The sequence below is a fragment of the Kockiozyma suomiensis genome, assembly GCF_038497685.1.
Source record: "Kockiozyma suomiensis strain NRRL Y-17356 unplaced genomic scaffold V2V93scaffold_15, whole genome shotgun sequence".
Taxonomy (NCBI): domain Eukaryota; kingdom Fungi; phylum Ascomycota; class Lipomycetes; order Lipomycetales; family Lipomycetaceae; genus Kockiozyma; species Kockiozyma suomiensis.
The window spans coordinates 1-21,694 of NW_027117678.1; the positions used below are offsets into that span (position 1 = coordinate 1).

The window sequence follows — 21,694 nt, forward strand, 5'->3', positions numbered from 1 at the left end:
AAACACCCAGCACTCAACAAGTAATCTCATCAATATGGATAAACCTCAGCTCTGACAGCTTTGCTATGTCTGCTTCTTCCTCTGGCAGGCCATTTGATAGATCATCAAGACCATTGTCATCATCATCATATATGTATATATGACTGTACAACTGATTTCAGATCTCAGACCTTTCACCAGATGACCAAAACAGTGGTATCAGTTAATTATATCAGTTAGAAATATCAAACAGCATAATTATTAATGAGTCATATATGGATAGCAATGGTAGAGTTGCTATTGAGTGTGTTGAGATCTACCAGTTTTATTTAATCACAGATTTTCAACTTCCATGTCTTGGAGATATAATATGATAATGATATCAGACATATTTGGCTGAACAGCTTGAAAATCTTTTGTCACACTTGCCATGTCAGACAATCCAAAGCCTTCAAAATTCATGGTGTTAGACGAAACAACCGCTAGGTTTGACTCGCAGTAACAAAGGTATTTATTTGTTTAACTATACTACTGTAATTTGACAGCATCAGACCGCATTTCTTATTTTGCCGACCATTATTTCCCTTGCTATCTATAATTCAAATTAATAAATGATATATGCATGTGACAAATAAATGCACTTCTGTCTCAGGCAGCATCCTTTCCAATTTACTGTTGATAAATATCAAGCTGTCTCACTCACTTATTTCAACTAGTGCAGTTGACTGTTATTTTCTTAGATATGCTCTTTCTGTGGCTGCAAATTTATTTTGGTATATTTAATCAGAGTAAAGATTAACAGTCATTAAGTCATCGAAGTCGCTCACCTAATCACATTAAAATGTTCTGCTGTTCCCAGAATATGTTGAATGATAGGCACACAAACCAATTGCATTAGTAGTATGCTGAAAATCAATCTGATCAAATTACATATTCCTTTATTTTAAGCATCCGGTAACATCCCACAAATATTAGCACAGATATTAGCATTTAATTGGAGTAGAACAAGCCTCTCTTTTTGACTACAGGTGGCTCTTTGATCTAAAATATCTCGTAAAATTTCCGGCAATAATGAAATAAAATAAGTAAATGTTCGACAATACTCCTACAATACGCCTGAAATAGCTGATTAATATACATGCACAAATATCAAGATTGAGATCCCTGCTTAGACATCGGACTACTGAGCTCTTCAATTGCCAATCGCAACTTGGTAAGGTCGATATCACTTCCATCAAGACTTGCGAGATCTTCAGGAGTAAACCCTTGCCGATACAGCTCTTCAGCAGTCTCAGAGTCGGTTGCTGTGAGATGAGCAAGTACAGCTTTAAGTCTACGCACAGCGGTCTGTCGGACAGTTTCGTTAACGCGAGCAGCAGGACCAAGACCGTCACCAGCAGAAGGGGGTCGCGAGATTGCATAGAGACGACCGGAGACTGAAGAGGCAGAAGATAGGTAGGCGTCGCCTTTGGAAGTGTACTCACGAATGCGGCGACGGAGACGCTCGTAGTCCCACTCGTCATCTGGAGAGGCAAATCGCGTAGTAGATTTGTACCAAAACATTGAATCATCACCGTCGATGTCTGTTTGAATCAGAGAGTTGATAATAGTGCGGACTGAAGCAGCCTTATTAGGATCGCCAGACGAAGGTGAGACCGGGTTTTTAGGGAAGGCTTTAGCCCAGGCAGTACTGTGAAGGTCGTCTCCAAGTAACTGTTGCTGTTGTGCTCGTGGAGGACCTTCGACGGGTTCGGGAACCAGCAATTCTTGTCGCTGCTGGTCAGCGACTGCAAACCAGTCGATGTCGCCAAAGCAGGCAGTTGGAAGAGGGTATCCTTTGTTCGTGTCATAAGGTCGATCCGGCACACAAGGTGTTGAAGGCAGAAGAGGAGTCTCGGTTGGGGCGGAGCCTCGGAAGATACGCTTAGTGAAAGATTCCGGTGAGAAGTCAGCAGAGTATTCTTCGTCGGGTGCTTCACGGAATGAAACAGCCGAGCTTGACGGGGCCGAGACTGTCAGCTGACGATGCTCCTGAGGAGCAAAAAAATGATTAGAAAGCATCGACGAGGACGAAGCAACCATTGGTACGCCTTCTACTGATTCTGCTGATGAGAAGCCTGTGCAGCCTGTGCTGGAAAATGCAGAGCGAGCCTGGCGTTGCAAGCAAGCAGACATTTTGATTATTTACCCTAACCCCGTACGTTATAGCAAACTAGCCGTTTACTGAGTACTGAATTGCGTGCTATTTATTATGACAATTAATATATAAGCCAGGAGGGCAGTCGTAATTGCAACATAATGCAATAATAAAGTACTACATACTGCAAAAATTCTCAAACGATTATGTAGCTTGCAATTCTTGCTGAGGGAACGGATAATATATAACAAGAATAACTTATACTGTACACTAGTTCATCGTCTCAATTGGCTGCCTCTCACAGGCCCTGATCCAACGCCGGCGGCGCCATTCATTATGTTTGCCACTTCCATCTTCAATCCGATCGTACACCCATTTTGACCCTTGATCAATCTCAACACCTGCAACACTGCGCTGCCCAACCCACGACTCAGGTCGCAGATCGAGTTTCCAAGCCGAATCTTGCGCAAATTTCCACCCGAGAGGAGGAAGTACCTCATCTAAAAACCTGACTCCCTCAGGTCGCTGCTTTGAAACACGCCGGATGTTGGCTGGCTCATAAGGACTGGCTCCAAAAAGCCAATCGTCCCATTCATCAACGTCGATATTGCGCTGGCGTTGCAGCTCAAAGATCTCAACATGACGGACTTCTGGCAGCTCATCAATAACAATGTCGTTCTCGACGAGTCGCTCAAAAATGTTAGAAAGCTTTTGCTCACGGGAATAAAGGTACTTATCATGAGACCTCTTCATCGCCCAGCGCGCGCGCGGATGACCGGTGGCCACGATCAACCAACCTGCCAGTAAAAAGACAAGGCGCCACGGAATGTAAGGCGCAGCCACAAAAGTAACAAAGCCAGATAGAATCAGGGCAAGAAATACAGCTGACGAGTAAGCTTCATCACAGAAGTTTGTCGGTCGCGATAAGGCCATGACGAGACGATCATACGTACGTGTGAAATCGTCCATGGCATTCTGAATATCACGCATATTCATCAAAAAATCTCTAGAAAGCTCTGGCACCGGCCGCAGTTCAGCGGCATCCGCCAAGGGTGGCCCACCAGCGGGAACAGGAAAGGCGGGTAAAGGAGAAGGTGGTGGTGGATGACGCCGAACATAGGCAGGCACCATGACCGCGAGTAGCAATACTGCTACCGGAAGAGCCACAAATAAGAATGGATAAAGGCAAAGATATGAGTAAACTGCAAGGAATGAAAAAGTATGAGAGGGGGTGCGCCAGGTGAAGACGCGGACGGCGCGGTATTGCAGCCGGAATACGACGCCGATGCGAGCATTGAGACGCGTGAAGTTGCGTGCCATAAGAGGAACAGAAAATGCCGGTCGGTTCTTCTGGTCTTGCATCCGTTCGGCCACATCAGCAGCGTCTACAGTTGCCTCTCCAGCAGCAGGGAGAGCAGCCGAGAAGAGCCTTTCCATGATCTTGTCTGTCAGATGGTCCTTTCGGCTGGCTGCTGAGGCAGACGCTGTGGGGATCGTCTCATCATCGCTTCCATAAAGAATGTCCTTAAGCGCTGTCAATTCGCGGAAGCTTCGCGGAGCGTAGTTCATTGCTGATTTACTCAAACAGGCAACGGACTCAAGCTGCGCTTTCATCAGAATAACATGTGAACTGCGAAGCCGAGAGCCGCTCAAGTCACGATCACGTGATGATTAGCTATCCCATGCTCTCCGCTATCCTGACTACGTATTGCTAGCAACTTTGCACTTATATTAGCAGTTGAAACATATTTATACGCGCACTTGGATTAAATAGAGCATATGGACGAGGACGAAGAGATTGCGGCAGCGCGCGAGAATGCATTTGACGTGCTGCCGCAGACAGGAGCCGTGGCGGAGCATATGCCCTTTGAGCCTAAGTATGCGCTCATCGAGCGACGGCTACGGGAAGAAGATTATCTTACTCTTGGCTCAGGTACACGGTTTGCAGAACTGTGCGAGGCCTGCCGCCGTGGAGATCTTGAGCAAGTTGACAACCTGGTCACCAGCTTTGGTCTCGATGTAAACGCTGTCGACGAATGGGATTATACACCTTTAATTTTAGCTTCGCTCTGCGGGCACGAACATGTTGTTTTGTATTTGCTTGAGCATGGTGCTGTCTCGGATAGAGATACATTTCAAGGAGAGAGATGTCTTTATGGGGCTCTAAATGATTCCATTCGTAAACTATTGCTCAAGTTTGATGTTTCTAAGGCAGTTGACGCTGCACAACCTTTTGCTGCGCATTTTGCCAGTCTACTGCGTATGCAAGAGCCCGCAACCGCTGACATTCGTTTCACACATACTCTACTTGATGATCCTCTTCTAGCGCATCGTTTTGTTCTTGCTGCTCGGTCTTCAGTGCTACGCAAGCGTTTCGAGAATGCCTGGCGTTCGAAATCCATTATCGCACTTGCGCCCGCCATTGACCCACATGCATTCGAAATTGTGTTACGATTTCTGTACGTGGCCGACATAAGTGCTACTCCTTTTTCACTTATTAAGCCAGTTCAAAGCGCTGCTCGCAAGCTTGAGCTGCCAGGACTGTTAGCAGCCGTATCACCCGCTTCGGCCGACCTCTCTGCTAGACGCCGCCGAGAATTGCGCAACGCAGACATGCATACCGCACAAGATGATTTTGAGAGGTTCGTACGCAATGACGTAATTTCAGCTGTCCGTGTCTATTTGCAATCAGACTATCAAGCCGACAAAGATGCCTGCGCCTGTGTGCCACCTGAATCCACTGCTGACATTCTACTTGCTGTCAACGATCGTCAGTCAGTCTTTCTTTACCCTACCCACCGCGCAGTGCTTATACGCTCTGAATACTTCCTCACCATGTTTACCTCCCTGTTTTCCGAGGGGATCTACTGTACTCCAAACACTTCAGCATCTAGTCCTATATCGACTCCTTCCACGTCAGGCCTGCGCCAACTCCCAGTCATCTCCTTAAACGCCTCATGTGATGTCGCCGAAATTATTCTCACTTATCTTTACGCAGATCGTGTCGATATTCCCGGATCCATAGCTCTTGACGTTCTCTATTGCGCAGACGAACTCCTCATAGACAAATTAAAGTCTCTGGCTTCTGTCGTTTTATCTTCAAACGACGAAATACTTCCTGCTGATATCTACGATATCCTCCGTGCAGGATGGGCTACTCGCATGGATCGTCTCGAGCGTTTTGCCGCTAAATATTTTGCCAACAATCTGAGTTCCTTCATTGTGCAGCCAGACTTTGCCGATATTGTTGCGGAAAGTGCTCGCCGTATTAGATTTCGTGATGAAACTGATACAATTGAGATAATTGACGATATTAGATTTTATCTCACACAAAAGTTTGGTATTATTTTTGAGGAAGACATGGATCCTGTTACTGGAAAAATACAAGAGAATCCTTGGCGGAAAATTACAATGTATGAGCACCAGTATAACGCCGAGCTTGATCTTATCGATGGTCTCCTCGAACGGCTTGATTTGGATGCTTAAATAGTTTCAGCTAATAAATTCTGCCTGATTTCTAATGAGTCAGCTTGATGGATGTTCTGGTTCATTTCTACTAGTGACTCGTCACTTATAGAGTGTACGACTTCGGCACTTCTTTTTCAGGATGGATCATATATACTACTTCTTGGTTTGGTCAGATTGCAATGGGCTCATTCGACAATATAGACACTGAATGAGTAACTGCTTAAGATTAGAATAATATATCTATTACGCAAACAAAAAACTCCAACAGATGCCGTATAATCAAAAGCTAGCACGTGCCATACCTATAATACAAATAGTCGACCCGTCCTTCCGCTACGCCAAATCAGCAACTTCAGAGAAATATTGTCGTAGAACAAGAGACAGAACTGACGGCAGCTCTGTAACATTTCTCACAATGACGTAAAATTCAAATGGAAAAGTATCCAAGTACTTTGTCATCTTCATCTTTTGATTTCCATCTTCATCAGGATAATACTTAACCTGTTTCAAGTCAAGAATTGACGAACTCTCTTTAGAAGAGCCCTTTGTAAGACCGTCGACAATAATGAAAACCATCATTATTTTTTGCTCTCTAGCTCGACGCACCAACTGCTCAAGTTTATCGTGATCCTCGCATACTCCGTCAGAAATAATCATTTCTAGCTGCCACAAATCAGCTTTAGAGTCAATTCGGGCTTCTTCAAACAACGAGATCGAGTTCTCTATGAGAGAATACATATTTGTCCTAGTCTGCGAAAAACCAAACCACTGAAATGCGTGTGCTCCTGCCTCTGAAGTAAATGGCCGCTGAAAAGGATGCACCACTTCGCACTGTTCCCCAAACCGGACAATAGAGACCTGTCCCGCCTCTAATCTTTCGAGGGCTTTAGAGACAAGCGTAAGAGTATCGAAAGCTAAACTAACGCTTTTTGATTCGCTCATGGACTTTGAGTCGTCAAGAGAAATCATTATCTGGTATTCGCGCTTGCTAGGCTTTGTTCGGCGCAGCCAGATTTTGTCCTTCTTAAACTCACTAGCAATATACGGGATAATTCGCTTCATATTTAATCGCTTTCCGCTTCTGAAGTCTCCTCGTAATTTCGTAGATTGAGTGGGCTCTAAAATCAGTCGCAACTGCTCACATAGTGCATTTGACAGATCAGCTGTTTGCCGTTCGTGCTGCTGCCACACATCTCGTGCTTCATCCAGATTTCGATATTGCAATGCTTTGCTATCAACAACCTGAATAGCTGCCGTTACAGGAGCTTCTTTTTCATCAACGCACTCTTCATAATCTTCTTGGGAAAGTGGGTTCCTAGTATCTCGGTCATCGGGAGCTGCCTTGCGGTCGCCAATGATTCCTCCAGATGCAGCATGTCCACTTTCGCCATTATCATCCTTCTCGCTGAAGTTCTCCAAATTATCAAGACTGTCTATCAAATTATCTTTTTGCTCGTCTAGTTTGTCGTCAACAGCCATATCATCATCAACAGTCTGATTTTGATCTTTGGATGAGGTGCCAAGTGCTTGAGTATCATGACTGACATCATTCTCATCCATATGCCGATAGCTCTCAGTAGTCTGAACAATTCGTTAGTTACTTATCATCAACACCTCACAATAATATAAAAACAGAGCATACGTCATGAGTAGACTGAGCATCGCTTTCATCAGCATTCTTTTGATCGGCATTTTCAACTTCTTCTATATCTTTAGTGGTACGGTGATATTCCTCCTTTGAGTCACCTATTTGTTCTTGTCTTTCGCCAGATCGCTCCTTCCTCTCGTTGGACTTTACGTCTTGAGTGGGCAGATCTTTAGATACCGTACCGCCTTCTTTTGATGCCGACTCCTCGGTAGCATTTTGAGCGCCCGTATCTCGACCAGCGTCTTCTGTACCATCAATTGCACCTTTAGAAGCCGCTTCAGGCTCTTCAAATTCGTTGGCGGCATCCTCAGGTCCGTGCGCGCCTTCGCTTTGAGATTTCCTATTTTCCACATCTGCTTGCTCCTCCTGCTCTTCTTCTGGCGTTTGATCTTTCATCTCTCCGTTGTTCTCAGTTGTTGCGTCATGGTCCTCCATATTATCACCTTCCTCCCCATCGTCACTACCATATGATTCTTTTTCAAGCTCTGTTCTGAATTCTTCTTTCGATTCATCGACATCTGGCAGTTGTTGTTAGTTCGTTCATCAAAGCAGTCTATAGTGCCTAACATACCATCGATATCCATTGCTTCAGGATTTTCAGAATCAGAAAGCTCGTTCTGCGCATCGTCCTCTATATTTCGCAGGTCTGTATCATCTGTGTTCGGAATTTCATCAAGATCCATTTGATTATCCGGTGAATCATCTTTTAATAAAGGGTCATCATCTATATCATTTCTAGCATCTGCTTCATCATCATCGTCTAGATTCATATCTTCTGGAAGGTCTAAAGCGTCTCCTTCCTGAACATTACTGTCCATCTTGTCTGCATCATTATGCTGTGCAACTTCATCATTTTGCTCCATTCCACTCTCTTCGTCTTCTCCATCACTAATCTCTTCCCCTTCGTCGTGAGTATCATTTTCGAGATCATCTTTCGCATCTTTCGGATTTTCTTTTTCATCCGTCTTCGCTGTAAGATCGTCCATCAGCGAGGAATCCTGAAGCTGCTGCTCAGAATTTTTATCATTGGACGAGTCTTCTGGCGCATCGTCATTCCATAATTTTTCGTCCACTGCTGACGGATCCAAATCATCAACACTTCCGACTTCTTCGTCAAGTTCTTCGTCAGATTGCTCCCCACCTTCATTATCCTCATCCTCACCGGACTGATCGACACTCTCAAGATCTCCTTCCATTTCACCATCCATATCAACGGCATTTTCTTGCTCTTCACGTTCATCAGGCTTATTATCCTCTTTCTTCTGATCAGGCTGATTGGCTAAATCTGTGAGATCCTCATCATCACCTACAGTATTACTAATATTCTGTTCGCCGTCACCATCTCCTAAGCCTGTGCCTGATTGGAGATTAGAGTGATCATCATCGTCGTTAGGCTCTTGAGGGGAGCAATATCCGTTCGTGGCAACTGTTTTGAATGCTTTGAATAGAGCCAAACCACCTCTTACCATCTCATTATGCTGCAAGGCGAACTTCGTCAAGATGCTATCAACAAAAGCACTATACTCTTCCACAAAGACCGCTGTGACCGAAAACAGAGCACCCACGGCATCAGGAGACCTGGTTCCTATGAAGGCGACAATTTCAAGAGCTTTTTCCATTGCTGCTGTGATATCTTCTATATGTAGTTTTCTGAGAACACGTACTAGTCGGCTCGTCGCAACTGAAATCCAGCTATCCTCATTGTTAGAAATGTGATCCAACATAAGCCGGCGAATCTCCTGTATCACAACAAGTATAGAGTCCGTCAGATAGCGTAATGATCCCTCAAGCTCTTCAACAGAATAATGTGCAGCTTGAGACTCATTTTTTCTGGATTCAAACAAGCAGCTCTGTCTTGAGATAAATGCGCGGAGTTTGACCAGAATGTAAGCGTATTGCTCGTGCGATATCAAAAGCTCCGTTAGATCAGCGTCACATCTGGTAAAACAAATTTGATATTTCCCAAGCACATTATTTACATCCGAATTGATCAAAGATACTTTACTTGGCACAGGAACTCTATCGATTTCCTGAGCAAGGTCATCCATGGACTTGCTCCACTGAGCGAGGGAAGATATCAATTTTGTGTCTCTATCTTCGCTAAATCTCGCATGCGCTAGAACTGTGGAACTAGCCATATTCAAATTAGCACAACACAACTTCAGATTCTTCATCAAATTCGGGAGTATTTCTCCTCGCAGATCGATGCTGTGAAGTGGTGTTGCTTCAGCAACGTGCTTGAATATCAAAAACTCATTTACCACAGTTGAGAATCTCAGCCTTTGAGCAGCAGTAGCACCTATGTGCTCTCGTTGCCTAATCAGGATGCTAAGAAGATTTTCTGCAATTCCCAGACCACGTTGAATTTGACTAGGAGTTAGGTCATCAGAATGGTTTACCGCACATGATCGTAATCGCGGCGTAAATTCTAGTAATCGAAAAAATAAATCTTCCGTTCCAGCAGGAAGTACTTCGTCTATTCCTTTCAGACATCGTAGTATTTTGATTACGCTATCCTGCTTCTCTCTCACATCTGCTCGGACGCTAAATTTCAACCCTATAGCTTTCAGATCCTTCAGAGTCTCGCTAAACAGCTTTGTCTTTTGGGTCTTTAAAAATTGGACTGTTCGCTTCGTTTCTTCATTTAGCACAGAGGGAGTTTCTCTGCGTAATCTGGCCATCTCTTCAATGAGATCATTTGCATACGTTGAAAGCGACGGCACTTCTGAAATGAGGCAGTCCAGGGCGTATAATCTCATGCGCTTTGCGGTAACTGTGACCTCAACCAACCGCTCTGGACGACTACTCCAGGATGTCAAGCTGGAACATACAAACAAATGACGCGCCATTGTCTCGGACTCAATAAAAGTAGAGGTAATTGGTAATGTGACAGCGGGAGGTTCGACAGAGACAAGGTCGGCACTGTCGAGCCCTCCATCTAGCAACGGTCGGACAGGCTGATGAAGGACTTCACGAAACTTCCTGATTGACTTATATAGCTTATGATGTGACCTTCTCGCACTCTCTTTCAAAGAAATATGATTTGTATCTTTCCAACTTGCCAAAAGCAGTGCTTCTGAAATTTCTTTTTCTAAGGCCTTCCGTTGCGATGCGATAGACCCCGAGATAACGGGAATAAACTGAGAGTATAGCTTGTATAGACTACATAATGCTTCGCCAACATTTGAGAGTTTCGAGAAAGTGAGAGCATAGCGAGAAAATGCCCGAATCAATTGCAAACGTTTCTCAAACTGGCCCTGTGGACCACTTCCAATAAACATTGTGACCGCTTGAATCAGCTCGAGTAAATGCTCGTCCATATTTTCTGAGACAGTAGCGTGAGGACTGAGAGGAACAGATATTATGTTCTCATAAATATAAAAGAACCAATGCGCTATATCATCTTCGGTTTTCTGTATCTCATTATCAAAAAGAGATGCCCATGTTGTTAGCTCCAGTCTTCGCCACTCAACGATCAACTTGCTTAAAGCATCTATATAATAAGCAACAGAATATTCACTGCTTGCCACTTTCTGCCATTCGTGAAGAACATCCAGCTGCTTCTCAACATACGAGAGTAACCGTGCAACAGATGCAGTTGTAGGTAGATTTAGAAACTCCTCACAGTATCTTAAACAGTCTCGCAATATTTCATTCTCAGGCCACCGAACCACTAGTTGAAGAATCCTAGTCCTCAAGTCCTGAAATATAGAAACGGACTTCTCGGTCTCAGTTGCACGACCATCTCTATAAAAGTTGAAATCAGACGTAATTTCTCCAGAAATCTCGGCAGAAACCTGCGTGGTCGCCAAAATAATTGCAGGAACAGCATTTTGCATATGGATATCTTTCAGCAAGAGTCCTTCATTATTAAGGTCACTAATGACCGAAAATGCCTTCCGAATAGTGGACTCAAAAGTTGGCAACCGAGAAGATTCTCCAAAGAGCGCCAAAAAGGTCGAGTATACTTCCAATATGATAGATTCTTCATTGGATTTGGGTTCATATGATTCAACTGTGACAAAATTCTCATAGTCCGGAAACATAGATTTAAACTCGAAATCTTCATCTTCCTCATCATTTGCCTTATACACAGTCGTATTCGCAATCTTTTCCGATTCCATTCGGCTTTTATTGAGTGACCAGTTATAGTGCAACATCTGCAATGTTTGGTTCAGACCACGAAGAACGACCGAGTCTTGAAATCCAACATAACTTTGACGAATGCGAAGCCATTGCATCAGGCAAGCATAGATATCCGAAAGCAAATTTTGGGGAGGATTGAAATTTTTGATTTGCTGCAATCGCTCAATAAGATCATCAGAGAACTGACTTTGAAATATGGAACCATCAATTAGCCACATAAACGGCGACAGATCTTTGATCGACTCAGTGCGACTACTCTGGAATGCAAGGCTCAATCCAAGTCGCAAGATGGCCACATAATCCTCGATCGGATCACATATATCAGTATAGTAAACAAACTGAGATTTTAGTCGTTCAACAACTTGAGAGGAGATTTTTTGAAGCATACTGGCTTCTTTTAGAGATCTGTTGCTATCTGTTTCATACTCAGATAATAGTGCACTGATTTTCGCTTCATTCACATAACCGTTCAGAAATCGGCTCATATCTTGAAATAATGCTCTTGACTGAGATCTCTCCGGACGATAACAAGACGGAGGTATAATTTCTGAATCAAGCGCATTCAGCTGATCTAGAAGAGAAACCTCCCGAAGGCTTTTAGTGTGGCCTACAAAAATTGCATCAACTTCTCGAGTAGCATTTAGTCGTGAGGCGATCTCCGATTGCTTTTCCTTTAAAAGATAGGCATCGACATAAGGCTGGATGGCTGGATCATGAGGAACATTTGGTATGTACAGATGCAATAGCAAACAAGCATAACGCACTAGTACAGAACCAACGCTCTGCTGGGTGGAGTTTTCCAAATTCATGATAATCGCTCTAGTTTCACGTAGTACTGAAAAGAGTGGAAGAACATGAGGAGCTTGAACTTCAAAAAAGGCATTCAATTGCGTTAAATCGGCATCGACTGAGTACTCTTTATCGAAAAGATGGTCATTGAGCTGCCGCATACTTGGCTCTATACTTTCAGAAATATGAATCTCCAGCATCTAGAATGGCGATGTTAATTAAGATTCATAGGGTATTTAGAAAAGCTAAAATTACCTGTTTCACATGCTCCAACACTCCCCTAACAAGCCACTTCAATTTCTCGTCGGCTATAAAGTTGGCATTTTCTGAGAATTGTTTACCAAAGAAAGCTAACTCTCTTCGAATTTCAATAGTGTCACCGATACGACCATACTCGGCAGAGTTCCTTCAAGATTGTTAGCATGAGCACTTCAGAGCAACATAAGTCGTGTACTCACAGCTTTGAAGCAAAGTCCGAAAATATTTTTCCTTCAAACAGGTTGGCAGCGGCAAGTGGTCCATCCTCAACAGCAAAAAGCATACGAAGAAACCCTACTAAATTTGTATCTAAATTTTGTTAGTTATTTAACCAGAAAATAAAATCACAATACGCACTTTTCGTATTACGGCTTCTAAAAGAATTATAAACCACCTGCTGTTTCATTCCGGAAAGATTCATCAGAATTAGGTTAGCGAGACTGAGATCGAACTGCATATTCCATAATTAGCACTGTTTAAATAAAAACTTAAGTCTATGAGGCCAACTAACCTTCGAGGACACAAGGCTTTTACAAGTCAAAATGTAGCCAAAAATATTGCTCCACTCTGATTTATTTCCATTTTTCAGAGATTCCTGAGGTAAATCTGAGATATAAGCCGAGCATTGCATCAACACGTTCTAAAAAAAATCTGTAAGTAACAAGTAATCAAACAGGAGAGCGCGATGATTTCTACCTCTACAGTAGCTGTTGCTCGAGACTCGTCCGACAATGTTAACTCCACAGCTGCCAGAAGTTTGAGCTGCAGTGTTGCTAACTCCCCTAAATAGTCTGAAATTACAATTAGCATTGATGGCCCGGTTTAGTTTAGAATTCATGACTTACCCATGTCCAAATTTGTAGTACAATCTGCTAAGGTGCGACCAGTGTCCATTAGCTGAATGTAAATATTCCAGGCTTTTTGTGAATTGGGCACCGCAGAACGCATTTGTGCCCAGATCAAATCCATTGACTGTCCGCTCGATAAAACAAGCTTAGCAGAAAATGCTTCTAAAGACCTTTTCCAGTTCTTCCAAGCAGCGTCGGAGCTGATTTTCTCACTCTTTTGCTCCACTTTCGATGCATAAGAATCCAGTATATCTCGAAATATGGGGAATTGACTTTCATCGACTTCTGATTGCTGAGTTAACCTGATGATAGCTCGAATTACGTTTATAACATCTGAAAGGCTATCCATTGTCTGCTGTAAACAGAGTGAGCTATAATTCCAAAAACGTAGTCAAACAAGATATTATATACCATATTAGTGTCAAATAAGCTGACTGATCTCACGTAAGAGTTCAGAAGCTGAACGGATGAGTAAACGAGCTCAAAAAGATGAGGCGTATCACTTGACGAAGACCGTTGATTGAAGCTCACTGAGGCGGATCGCTCCAAGTAATTCAGTTTTGCCACTCTTAATTTTTTTGCTCTACTGGTAACCTGCTTCAGGCAAGAATTGAATGATATGATAGAAAATATAGCGTCATATATCAACGTTGACAATTTGGCATCCACATTTCCAAGAGAATTGTGGAACCACTGCAAACCCCGAGGATTGGCTAAAACGCAAAAAGACTAAATAGGAATCAAGTTAGGCCACCAGCTCAAGAGCCTCTTTCAGATAAGTACGTTAAAATCACAAACCTGATATGCCTCATAGTTTTCTATGCCTGTCATCTTATATGCGTGCAGAAGATCTGATACGTATGGAAAGTCTAGTAATTGATAGAACAAGCTAGCCACATGACGAGCAAAGAAACTACTGAACTCAGAAAAGGCATCAGCTGATTCCAGCGCTTTAGACCAGCGTAGCAAACTTCCACTATAAGAAGTGGGCAAGTAATCAATGACAGCCAACGCCAATCGCTCCAAATCATTAGTTTCTTGAGATGAAGATATAGCGTCAAGGAGAGCATAAACTCTCATATCAGCCGTCGCTAAAGAAAGCTCATTGATGGTATGACACCTGAAGTTCTTTCTCTCAAGATTCAACCCTTGAAGCTCTCCTGATATATAAGAGACTTCATCTGACACATGGCTAATGTTTAGTTCATTAAGATTTTCGCGGTCCCAAGCAGTTGCCCGTTGCGTCAAATTGTTCAAAAAAATCTCAATTCCTCGGTTTCGCATTGCCCGTGAAAGCTCTCCATTATTAGGATCCACAGTCAGAAATAACCGAAAATCTGGATGAGGCTTGACAATCTTGAGTTTGCCGTTCTCAAGACCCTTTTCGTTGATAGCCAATGTACCACTCGGTTCCAGTAAAGAATTTAGACGATCAAGAACAGATGGTCCGCAGAGATTAGCGTTATCTAAAACAAGCCATCTTCCTGCTTCCATAGCACGAACTAGAGTACCGTCGAACCACTCGAATGTTGCCCCCAGCCTATCAATCTTAGATAATAACACCGTTAATTGATCGATCTTTCCTCTGATTTCTGAAAGTACAGCAGACTCAGTAGCAGTGACAGATGTAATAAGAGATGATAGAGTAGTAGTAGCTACTTGCAGCTCAGAGATAGAATCTTTATGACCGTTTTGCGCCTGTTCGTATAATGCTAAAGCTTCAGTTTGAGCGCTTGGGTCAAGATCACCACGTCCAATCTTTGCAAGAATTGTTCGCGAAACATCCTCAATTTGGTCCCATATTATCATCATTCTTCTGGTAGCATCTGCTTGTTCAAAACCGCCGATAATGTCCATGCTATCGATGTCACTGTTTATGGAGAATTCTTCTAGATCTGCGCCTACAATGCTTGCCAGAATGCGGATCAGGCTGCTCTTGCCAGATCCCGAAGGCCCAACAATTATAGCAGGCCATGACATCTCCACACATGTCATGAGTGATTCTAAAGGCAGTAAATTGCACTGCAAGACTGCGAGATTGTTTACTGAAAACTTGAATTTGCTTACCAGAGCTTTTCTTTCAAGAATTGCATGCCCAACTTGAAAGTACTTCTCCGACAAAATGATCGACAACTGACGAGGAGTGTACTCCGTTGAAAAATGACGAGTATATAATCGTTCCACGATTAATCGATCCTCGTCTGTTCTAAAACGCTGCTTAATAACTACATCCAGAAACTCTGATGCGGTCCAATTGCTCTTTCTTTTGTCGGCCAGAGTTAATAGCTGAAACCAGCGTAAAGTGTCACGCAAATTGAATTCCCAAGGAGAGCCTATGCGCCCAAATGATCTTTTTGTAGATGTTTCATACTCTAATAAAGAGATAAACTCTACAATGGACTTTGCCACAGCATCATCAATTGTCGGAAATAACTGATCAGTAATTACCTGTAAATCGAATGGCGTCAGAAGATCAACGTAAACGACAGTAAACCTATTTATGAATGACTTTGGAAGGCCCTTCCGCCCGCCACCCTGGTAATGCGGGTTCTGGGCGGCAAAAACCCGAAAGTCTGGATGCTGAGTAAATGTGCGATCTAACTCGGGAATGAAAGCTTCGCCTCGATGATCTAAGCAAGCATTTAAACCTTCCAAAACTGACTGCGAAGCCAAGTTCATTTCATCAAGAAGAACCCAATGACCGCTTTTCATAGCATGCAAAAATGGAGCATCGCGCCACACAAATTCTCCACTTCGAGCGCCCTCGGCAGGGGAGTCTGATCCGAAAAGATCCATAAGATCCGTCTGATCCGACAAATTGATACGCGTAAGCTTCACATTAGCGGCAGCTGCTAATGCGGTCATGATACTTGTTTTACCAACTCCTGGACTACCCTCTAACATTAGAGGCTTTCGAAGCTGCATGCCACGGATGATTCTCATAGCATTAAATGCTGTGGTTGGCGCTTTGAAGCTGAACTCTAACTGATGGGATATGGAATCTGATGGAACTCTCTTCTGGAATTCGAATTCGCCAAAAGAGATATATTTCTTTGAAATCGCCACATCGATTGCTGCGCTGTATATAGGACGAAGATCAGCAGCAGCCGCACTTGAAAGATACTCGACACATCTCATACGCTCTTTCGCAAGTAATTCAGTAGTTGCCGAAAGATAAGCAGAATTGTTGGTTCCAAGAGCATCTATGTATACCATACAAGCACCATGCAGCAGACGTACTTCTGAAGCTTTCGACTTCACAGAATTCACGAAAGCAATCCATGCTAAGATATCTCGCAAAGATACTATCGCTTTGCTGCCGATAGATGTATTGTAAGTTTCCGAAAACCAGATAGAAAATTCCACTATTGGTCGAATGAAAAAGCTGTGCGCATCTGGCTCCAGTTTCGATTCAACAATTTGATAGATATCATTAACATCTGTGATGGCAGGAACCCATATTTCTGTAAATCTATTGCGCAGAGCAGGGGAAAGCTCTTTCTTACCATAGTCACCACTGGGATTCATAGTTGCTAGAAATTGAAATCCCTCAGCCGCTGTGATCTGACTTTCAGATGATCCTTTCTCAGCAAGTAGAATTGATCGTTCAGGTTCTAATACACTGTTGAGTCTCTCAAGAACTGAATCGTCAGTCAGAGAAATTTCGTCTAGCAAAAAGAACTCGCCAGATCTGAGAGCTTGAACTAAACTTCCGTCGTGCCATTCAAAAAGAGTGTTAAGTCTCTTTCGGATCTCTTGTATACGAGATACAGTCTCAGGAGGGAACCGCTGCTCATTAACATTTACATCGAAAAGCTGGTTTAATTCCTCTAATGACTGATCAGTAGATGCTGAAAGTTCAAGAGCGGAGCAAAGCTCATTTGCAAGCTGTTGTTGCAGTTCCGCGCGATTTCTTAGAGGCCTTTGAGCTCCAATAATGTCACTGGCTTCGGTATTCTGATGAGCGTTTACTATATGTAGCGACTTCCCGGACTCTTGGGCCAAGACTTGGCAAATAGAGGTTTTTCCACAACCAGTCTCGCCCACAAGTAGAACAGGCTCGTGATTTTTGATAGCTTCGCTGGCCAACGTGTAAAGTCTCCGCATAGAAGAGCTCCACACAATTCCAAACTCGGAGTTGAGGCTTTTATCATTAAATCGATATAGCGCATCAACATCCAAGTGCACTTTCATCACCTTCTCTATGACTGATTTCACTATCATTTGCTCTTCTTCGCTTCGTACTCGTTCTCCCAGTAGAAGAAACCCGTTCCGGGCAAGTTCTTCGTATCCGACAGCTGGTCGATTAGCCCATCTGAAAAGATCACGCAGAGTGGCGAATCCGTTTTTCTCAAATATTCTAGTAGATTGTCTTCGTGTGGAGAGTTCCTAGTATAATATCAGCATTAGCCTAAGCTTCAGAAAATCAAGACTGTTTTGAACCAACCTTATAGACATGAACAATACGCTTTGCATATGAAGGTGCAATCTCGCAACGACCTTTTAAAATAGTCTCAAGCTCCTCTTCGGGAATCTCGTCAAAATGCAACTCTAGAAATCTGTTTCTGAACGCTCTGGAAAGATTTTTACGGCCACCATAGAGGCCTGGTGGATTTTGCGTAGCAAAAAGCAAAAAGTGTGGATGAGGCTTTACCACTTCTTGCGTTTCTGGAATAAAAATCTCATGATTATCATCCAAAAGTCTGTTCAGAGCCTCCAGGACATCGGTTGGTGCAAGATTCAGTTCATCAAGAACAATCCAATGACCTTTACGAGCAGCTTCGACCAATATACCCTCCTGAAAGTGCAAATTACCTTGATCGTTGGCCACATATGTTCCCAAATATTCTTGAAGATCCGTGTGCTCGTGATTGTTGATACGCACAAGCTTATGCCCTGTTTTTTTTGCAAGATATCCAATCATACTGGTCTTTCCACTCGAAGTTGGACCTTGAATCAATAAAGGAAATCTTCGAGTTGCGGTGGCACGCACTAAATTTAGTAGATTTTTTTCCACAAAAGGAGTGACAATGTAATGTGCCTGGTTGTCTACTTCGGATGGGCCTTGCTCGATCCAATAATGCTTGAATTGAACGTACTCGCCAGCCTCTGGTTTGGGCGGCATTTTCATTAACACAGACCTTGGGTTTTTCAGCTTGCCTATCGTATATTGGAGAATAACTGGCATCAAAAGATTTTCGGATGCCTTATCAAGAAGCGTCAGAAATGACATACAGAACCCTTCATATAATGCTCTTCGTAATCCAAAAGATGATGTGATATCCCTGACGTAAAGCAAAGTTCGAGAAAGCGTACGAACACTGAAATGTGGCTTTTGATTGGCTCCATCCACAATCTGATGATTCTCAGCTAGTTTTTTAGCGTTTATGTATAGCTCCACAACATCTGAAGAGGCCCCTTCATTGTCAGTGCCAGTCGCTAATTGACCAATGTACTTCTCAACAATAGCCAGTAAATCTTCGCGATCCTGGTCTGGAGACTGGACAAAAAGTTCAGTAAATCTAGCACGAAACCCGGCTGGCAAATCTCGTTTTCCAACATCTGTCGCCGGATTCATACACGCAAACAATCGAAAATTTGGATGAGCGATAATTGGCTCCATATCGCCCTTCTCCGATAACCTGATACAAGCACCACTACTATCTGTCGATAAAAGATCCGTTATGCTCTCCAGTGTATCAGGTGTCGTCAAATTAATCTCATCCAACAAAACCCAGTCGCCATTTCGGACAGCACGAACAAGAGCACCCTCAATAAATCGATAAACAAAAGAGTTTTTCAGATTCTCTTGTTGCGCCTTGAACTGATCAACTTTTTGTGCAAAAATATTCCAGGAAGTAATCAATTCATGGCCATTTACCGCATTGATTCTTCGTCTTTTTAATGGCTTATCGGCAGCACTAGAAGAATCTACTTCCTGTTGATTGGCTATGGTTTTTATAGCAGTCTTGATAGCTTCCTTCCATAGACGAATAACATGAACCCATTGCTTCCGAGCAAAGCATTTTGTAAAAACTTTGTTGAACTTTTCATTTCTTTTTGCAGAAAATGTAGACTCAAACAAATTTTCGAACTCTTCGCGCAGAGGAATAGCAACAGATCTGGCTTCAACAGGTTTGAATCCACCCAGAAGATCTGACGCATCGGTCTGCTGCGAAAGGTTGATAACAACAAGTCTAGCATTTACAGACGAAGCCAGTTGTTGAACAACTGTAGTCTTCCCAGTTCCGGTTTCACCAACCATAAGTAGAGGTTCCTTTAGTTTGACACAAGATGCAATCTGCTCCAGCTGCTTCAACGTAAGCTTGGTGTATGCAAATAAAGAGGCCCCATGCTGACTTTTTTTTCTAGATGAAGGCAATTTCAGCAATCTAACGCGACCTATAGTTACCTCCGCACTAGAAATTTGATACTGAGGTACATATCCTTTCAAATAATGACTGAGAACGTGGGGAGCAATATTCATAGTATCGCCAATGACACTGGCAACAAGGTCGCGTGCCTCTAAAACCCTGAGGCTACCAGCAAAGCAGTCAATTGCCTCAAATAGAACGCGATCGAAAGTCAAAGAAGGAAGCTCATGATTTCCAACCTCCTCGAGTTGAACTTCTGATAATAGAGAATCAACTCGTCTAGCCCACTTGACCAAATCTCTAGTTGAAAAAATCCGATTTTGGACACCTCTAGTGAGGGCCAAAAATCGGTTATCGCGATATATCTCTCTCACGCGAACGTAGACGTCGCGCAATAGCGAGGCCAATGGGGACAGCCTCGGAAACTGTGTAGTCAAAAGCTGTTCAAGCTCAGTATCACTAAACATTCTCAGCTGAACTTGACGCCAGAGCTCGCGGCCAATGAAATTTTTGGGGACAGAATTGTCAAGTTCAGTAGCTGTTGCAATCATCTGAAATGTCTGCCCAGCAACAACAGACTCACCACGAGAAGGTATCATAACTCTACGTTGCTGAATTAGAGACAGCAGAACGCTGATTACTTCATTTGGGGCTTTATCGATGTCTTCAATGACAAGCACCTTTCCACCGCGGACAGCATTGACTAGAATTCCTTCTTTCCAAACAAATGACCCAGGAGTTTCGCCAGTCGTGTACGTACCGATCAAAAGCTTGGTATCAGTCTGGTCACCCAAATGAAGCTTGACAATGTCACTGCTTGTGCGGGCGAAGATAGAAAGCATATAATCAATTAGAAAGGATTTCCCACTGCCAGGTGGCCCTGTTATCAGGAGAGGATTCATTTCTCGGAGTGCGGAGACCAAAGCTCGAATATTATAAGTAGTCGTATTAGTGAGAACGATTGGCAAGGTAGGAGATTCCAGAGCTAATACTCGTCAGCAAACTGTTTTCACATTACAGAGATAGAAATGATAGCATACGCCTATGTCGCGCGACAAGTAACCCGCACAAATTTGCAGTTCTAGATGACAATGTCGAGTTCGGCAAAGTAATAGCATTCTCGGTAGATTGCGAAAAATCGGTTTGTCCGCGAATTAGGGTCTTATAGTTGGAGAGTCGCTTCGCTTCCAGCAGTCTGAGTAATTTAATTATATAGTTAGCGTAGGGACTCATGGCGTCGGAGACGCAGTGGATGATGTAAACTCACTCAAAAAACAAAAAATCCGTGCCAGGCTTTTCTTCATAGACACCAAGAAGCTCATGTTCTAATCCACCAAGATTCTGAACAACCAATCGATGACTCTCTTCGTCAGATAAGCGCAGACGGATAGCCCAGATCTTTAACGCAACATATTTTGCGGCATCTGAATCACCAGACTTCATGGCATATGAAATCGAAGCCAAATCAACCAGAGAGCCAAAGAGTGCAGCATCATAAGATATTAGTCGGTACAATGCAATCAAATCCTCTAGTAATATTTTCTGCTGCCAACTATAATTTTGAAAAAACGCTATTGCATGAGGCAATATATGTGGAATCAAAGGCAGAGCTCTAGCAAAGGCACGAGCAGCAACACTGCTGTCACGCGAATGTAAAAGCCAGCGTGCACTAAGATCGGGAAATAGAGAATGAAAGGAGTATATAAGTTGGTCAGTGTACTTGGGATTTAACGCAAGGCCGGATAATGCATCGAGATCAATTTTGTTGCCAGACAAAACTGAATGCCGTAAATCAATATCGGCGATATCATGTTTCGTATAGAATTGCTCAGCAGAATGCTCGAAGTCTATACTAAAGCTGGCCGACATAATTGATATAATATTAATATCTTTCTAGATAGACCAACACCAGGATGTTAAAAATGGTGTCTCGCTAATGAGCAATATATAGATAAGTTTGACAAGTAGTGAAAATAAATTTTTGGTAGTTGGGAATGAGTTGGGACTTCCAAAAAATTTTGAGCTTTAGATTTCAGGGGTAGTATAG

General features: G+C 43.1%; 4 protein-coding genes across 4 annotated transcripts; 1 reads left to right on the forward strand and 3 right to left on the reverse strand.

Annotated features, from left to right (window-relative positions):
- Positions 1–1,128: 1,128 nt before the first annotated feature.
- On the reverse strand, positions 1,129–2,061 carry V2V93DRAFT_328393 (uncharacterized protein; the record flags this gene model as incomplete). The annotated part of the gene is made up of 1 exon (XM_066907589.1): positions 1,129–2,061. The coding sequence occupies one exon, from the start codon at positions 2,059–2,061 to the stop codon at positions 1,129–1,131; it is 933 nt and encodes a 310-aa protein (XP_066763572.1).
- A 325-nt stretch (positions 2,062–2,386) lies between these two features.
- Positions 2,387–3,685, reverse strand: V2V93DRAFT_392575 (integral peroxisomal membrane peroxin-domain-containing protein; the record flags this gene model as incomplete). Its single annotated transcript, XM_066912479.1, has 1 exon — positions 2,387–3,685. One exon carries the CDS (start codon positions 3,683–3,685, stop codon positions 2,387–2,389), a length of 1,299 nt encoding a protein of 432 aa, XP_066763573.1.
- A 98-nt stretch (positions 3,686–3,783) lies between these two features.
- V2V93DRAFT_374895 (uncharacterized protein) lies at positions 3,784–5,836 on the forward strand. The gene has a single exon (XM_066911358.1). It carries the CDS (start codon positions 3,896–3,898, stop codon positions 5,600–5,602), a length of 1,707 nt encoding a protein of 568 aa, XP_066763574.1. The 5' UTR covers positions 3,784–3,895; the 3' UTR covers positions 5,603–5,836.
- V2V93DRAFT_83619 (uncharacterized protein) lies at positions 5,760–21,631 on the reverse strand. Its single transcript, XM_066912804.1, has 14 exons — positions 20,915–21,631; positions 20,688–20,842; positions 17,721–20,632; positions 14,072–17,662; positions 13,685–14,002; positions 13,271–13,628; positions 13,122–13,216; positions 12,937–13,065; positions 12,783–12,876; positions 12,626–12,734; positions 12,423–12,573; positions 7,804–12,367; positions 7,227–7,750; positions 5,760–7,165 (listed from the first exon to the last, which is right to left on the reverse strand). The coding sequence occupies exons 1-14, from the start codon at positions 21,514–21,516 to the stop codon at positions 5,918–5,920; spliced, it is 14,850 nt and encodes a 4,949-aa protein (XP_066763575.1). The 5' UTR covers positions 21,517–21,631; the 3' UTR covers positions 5,760–5,917.
- Between the last annotated feature and the right edge of the window lie 63 nt (positions 21,632–21,694).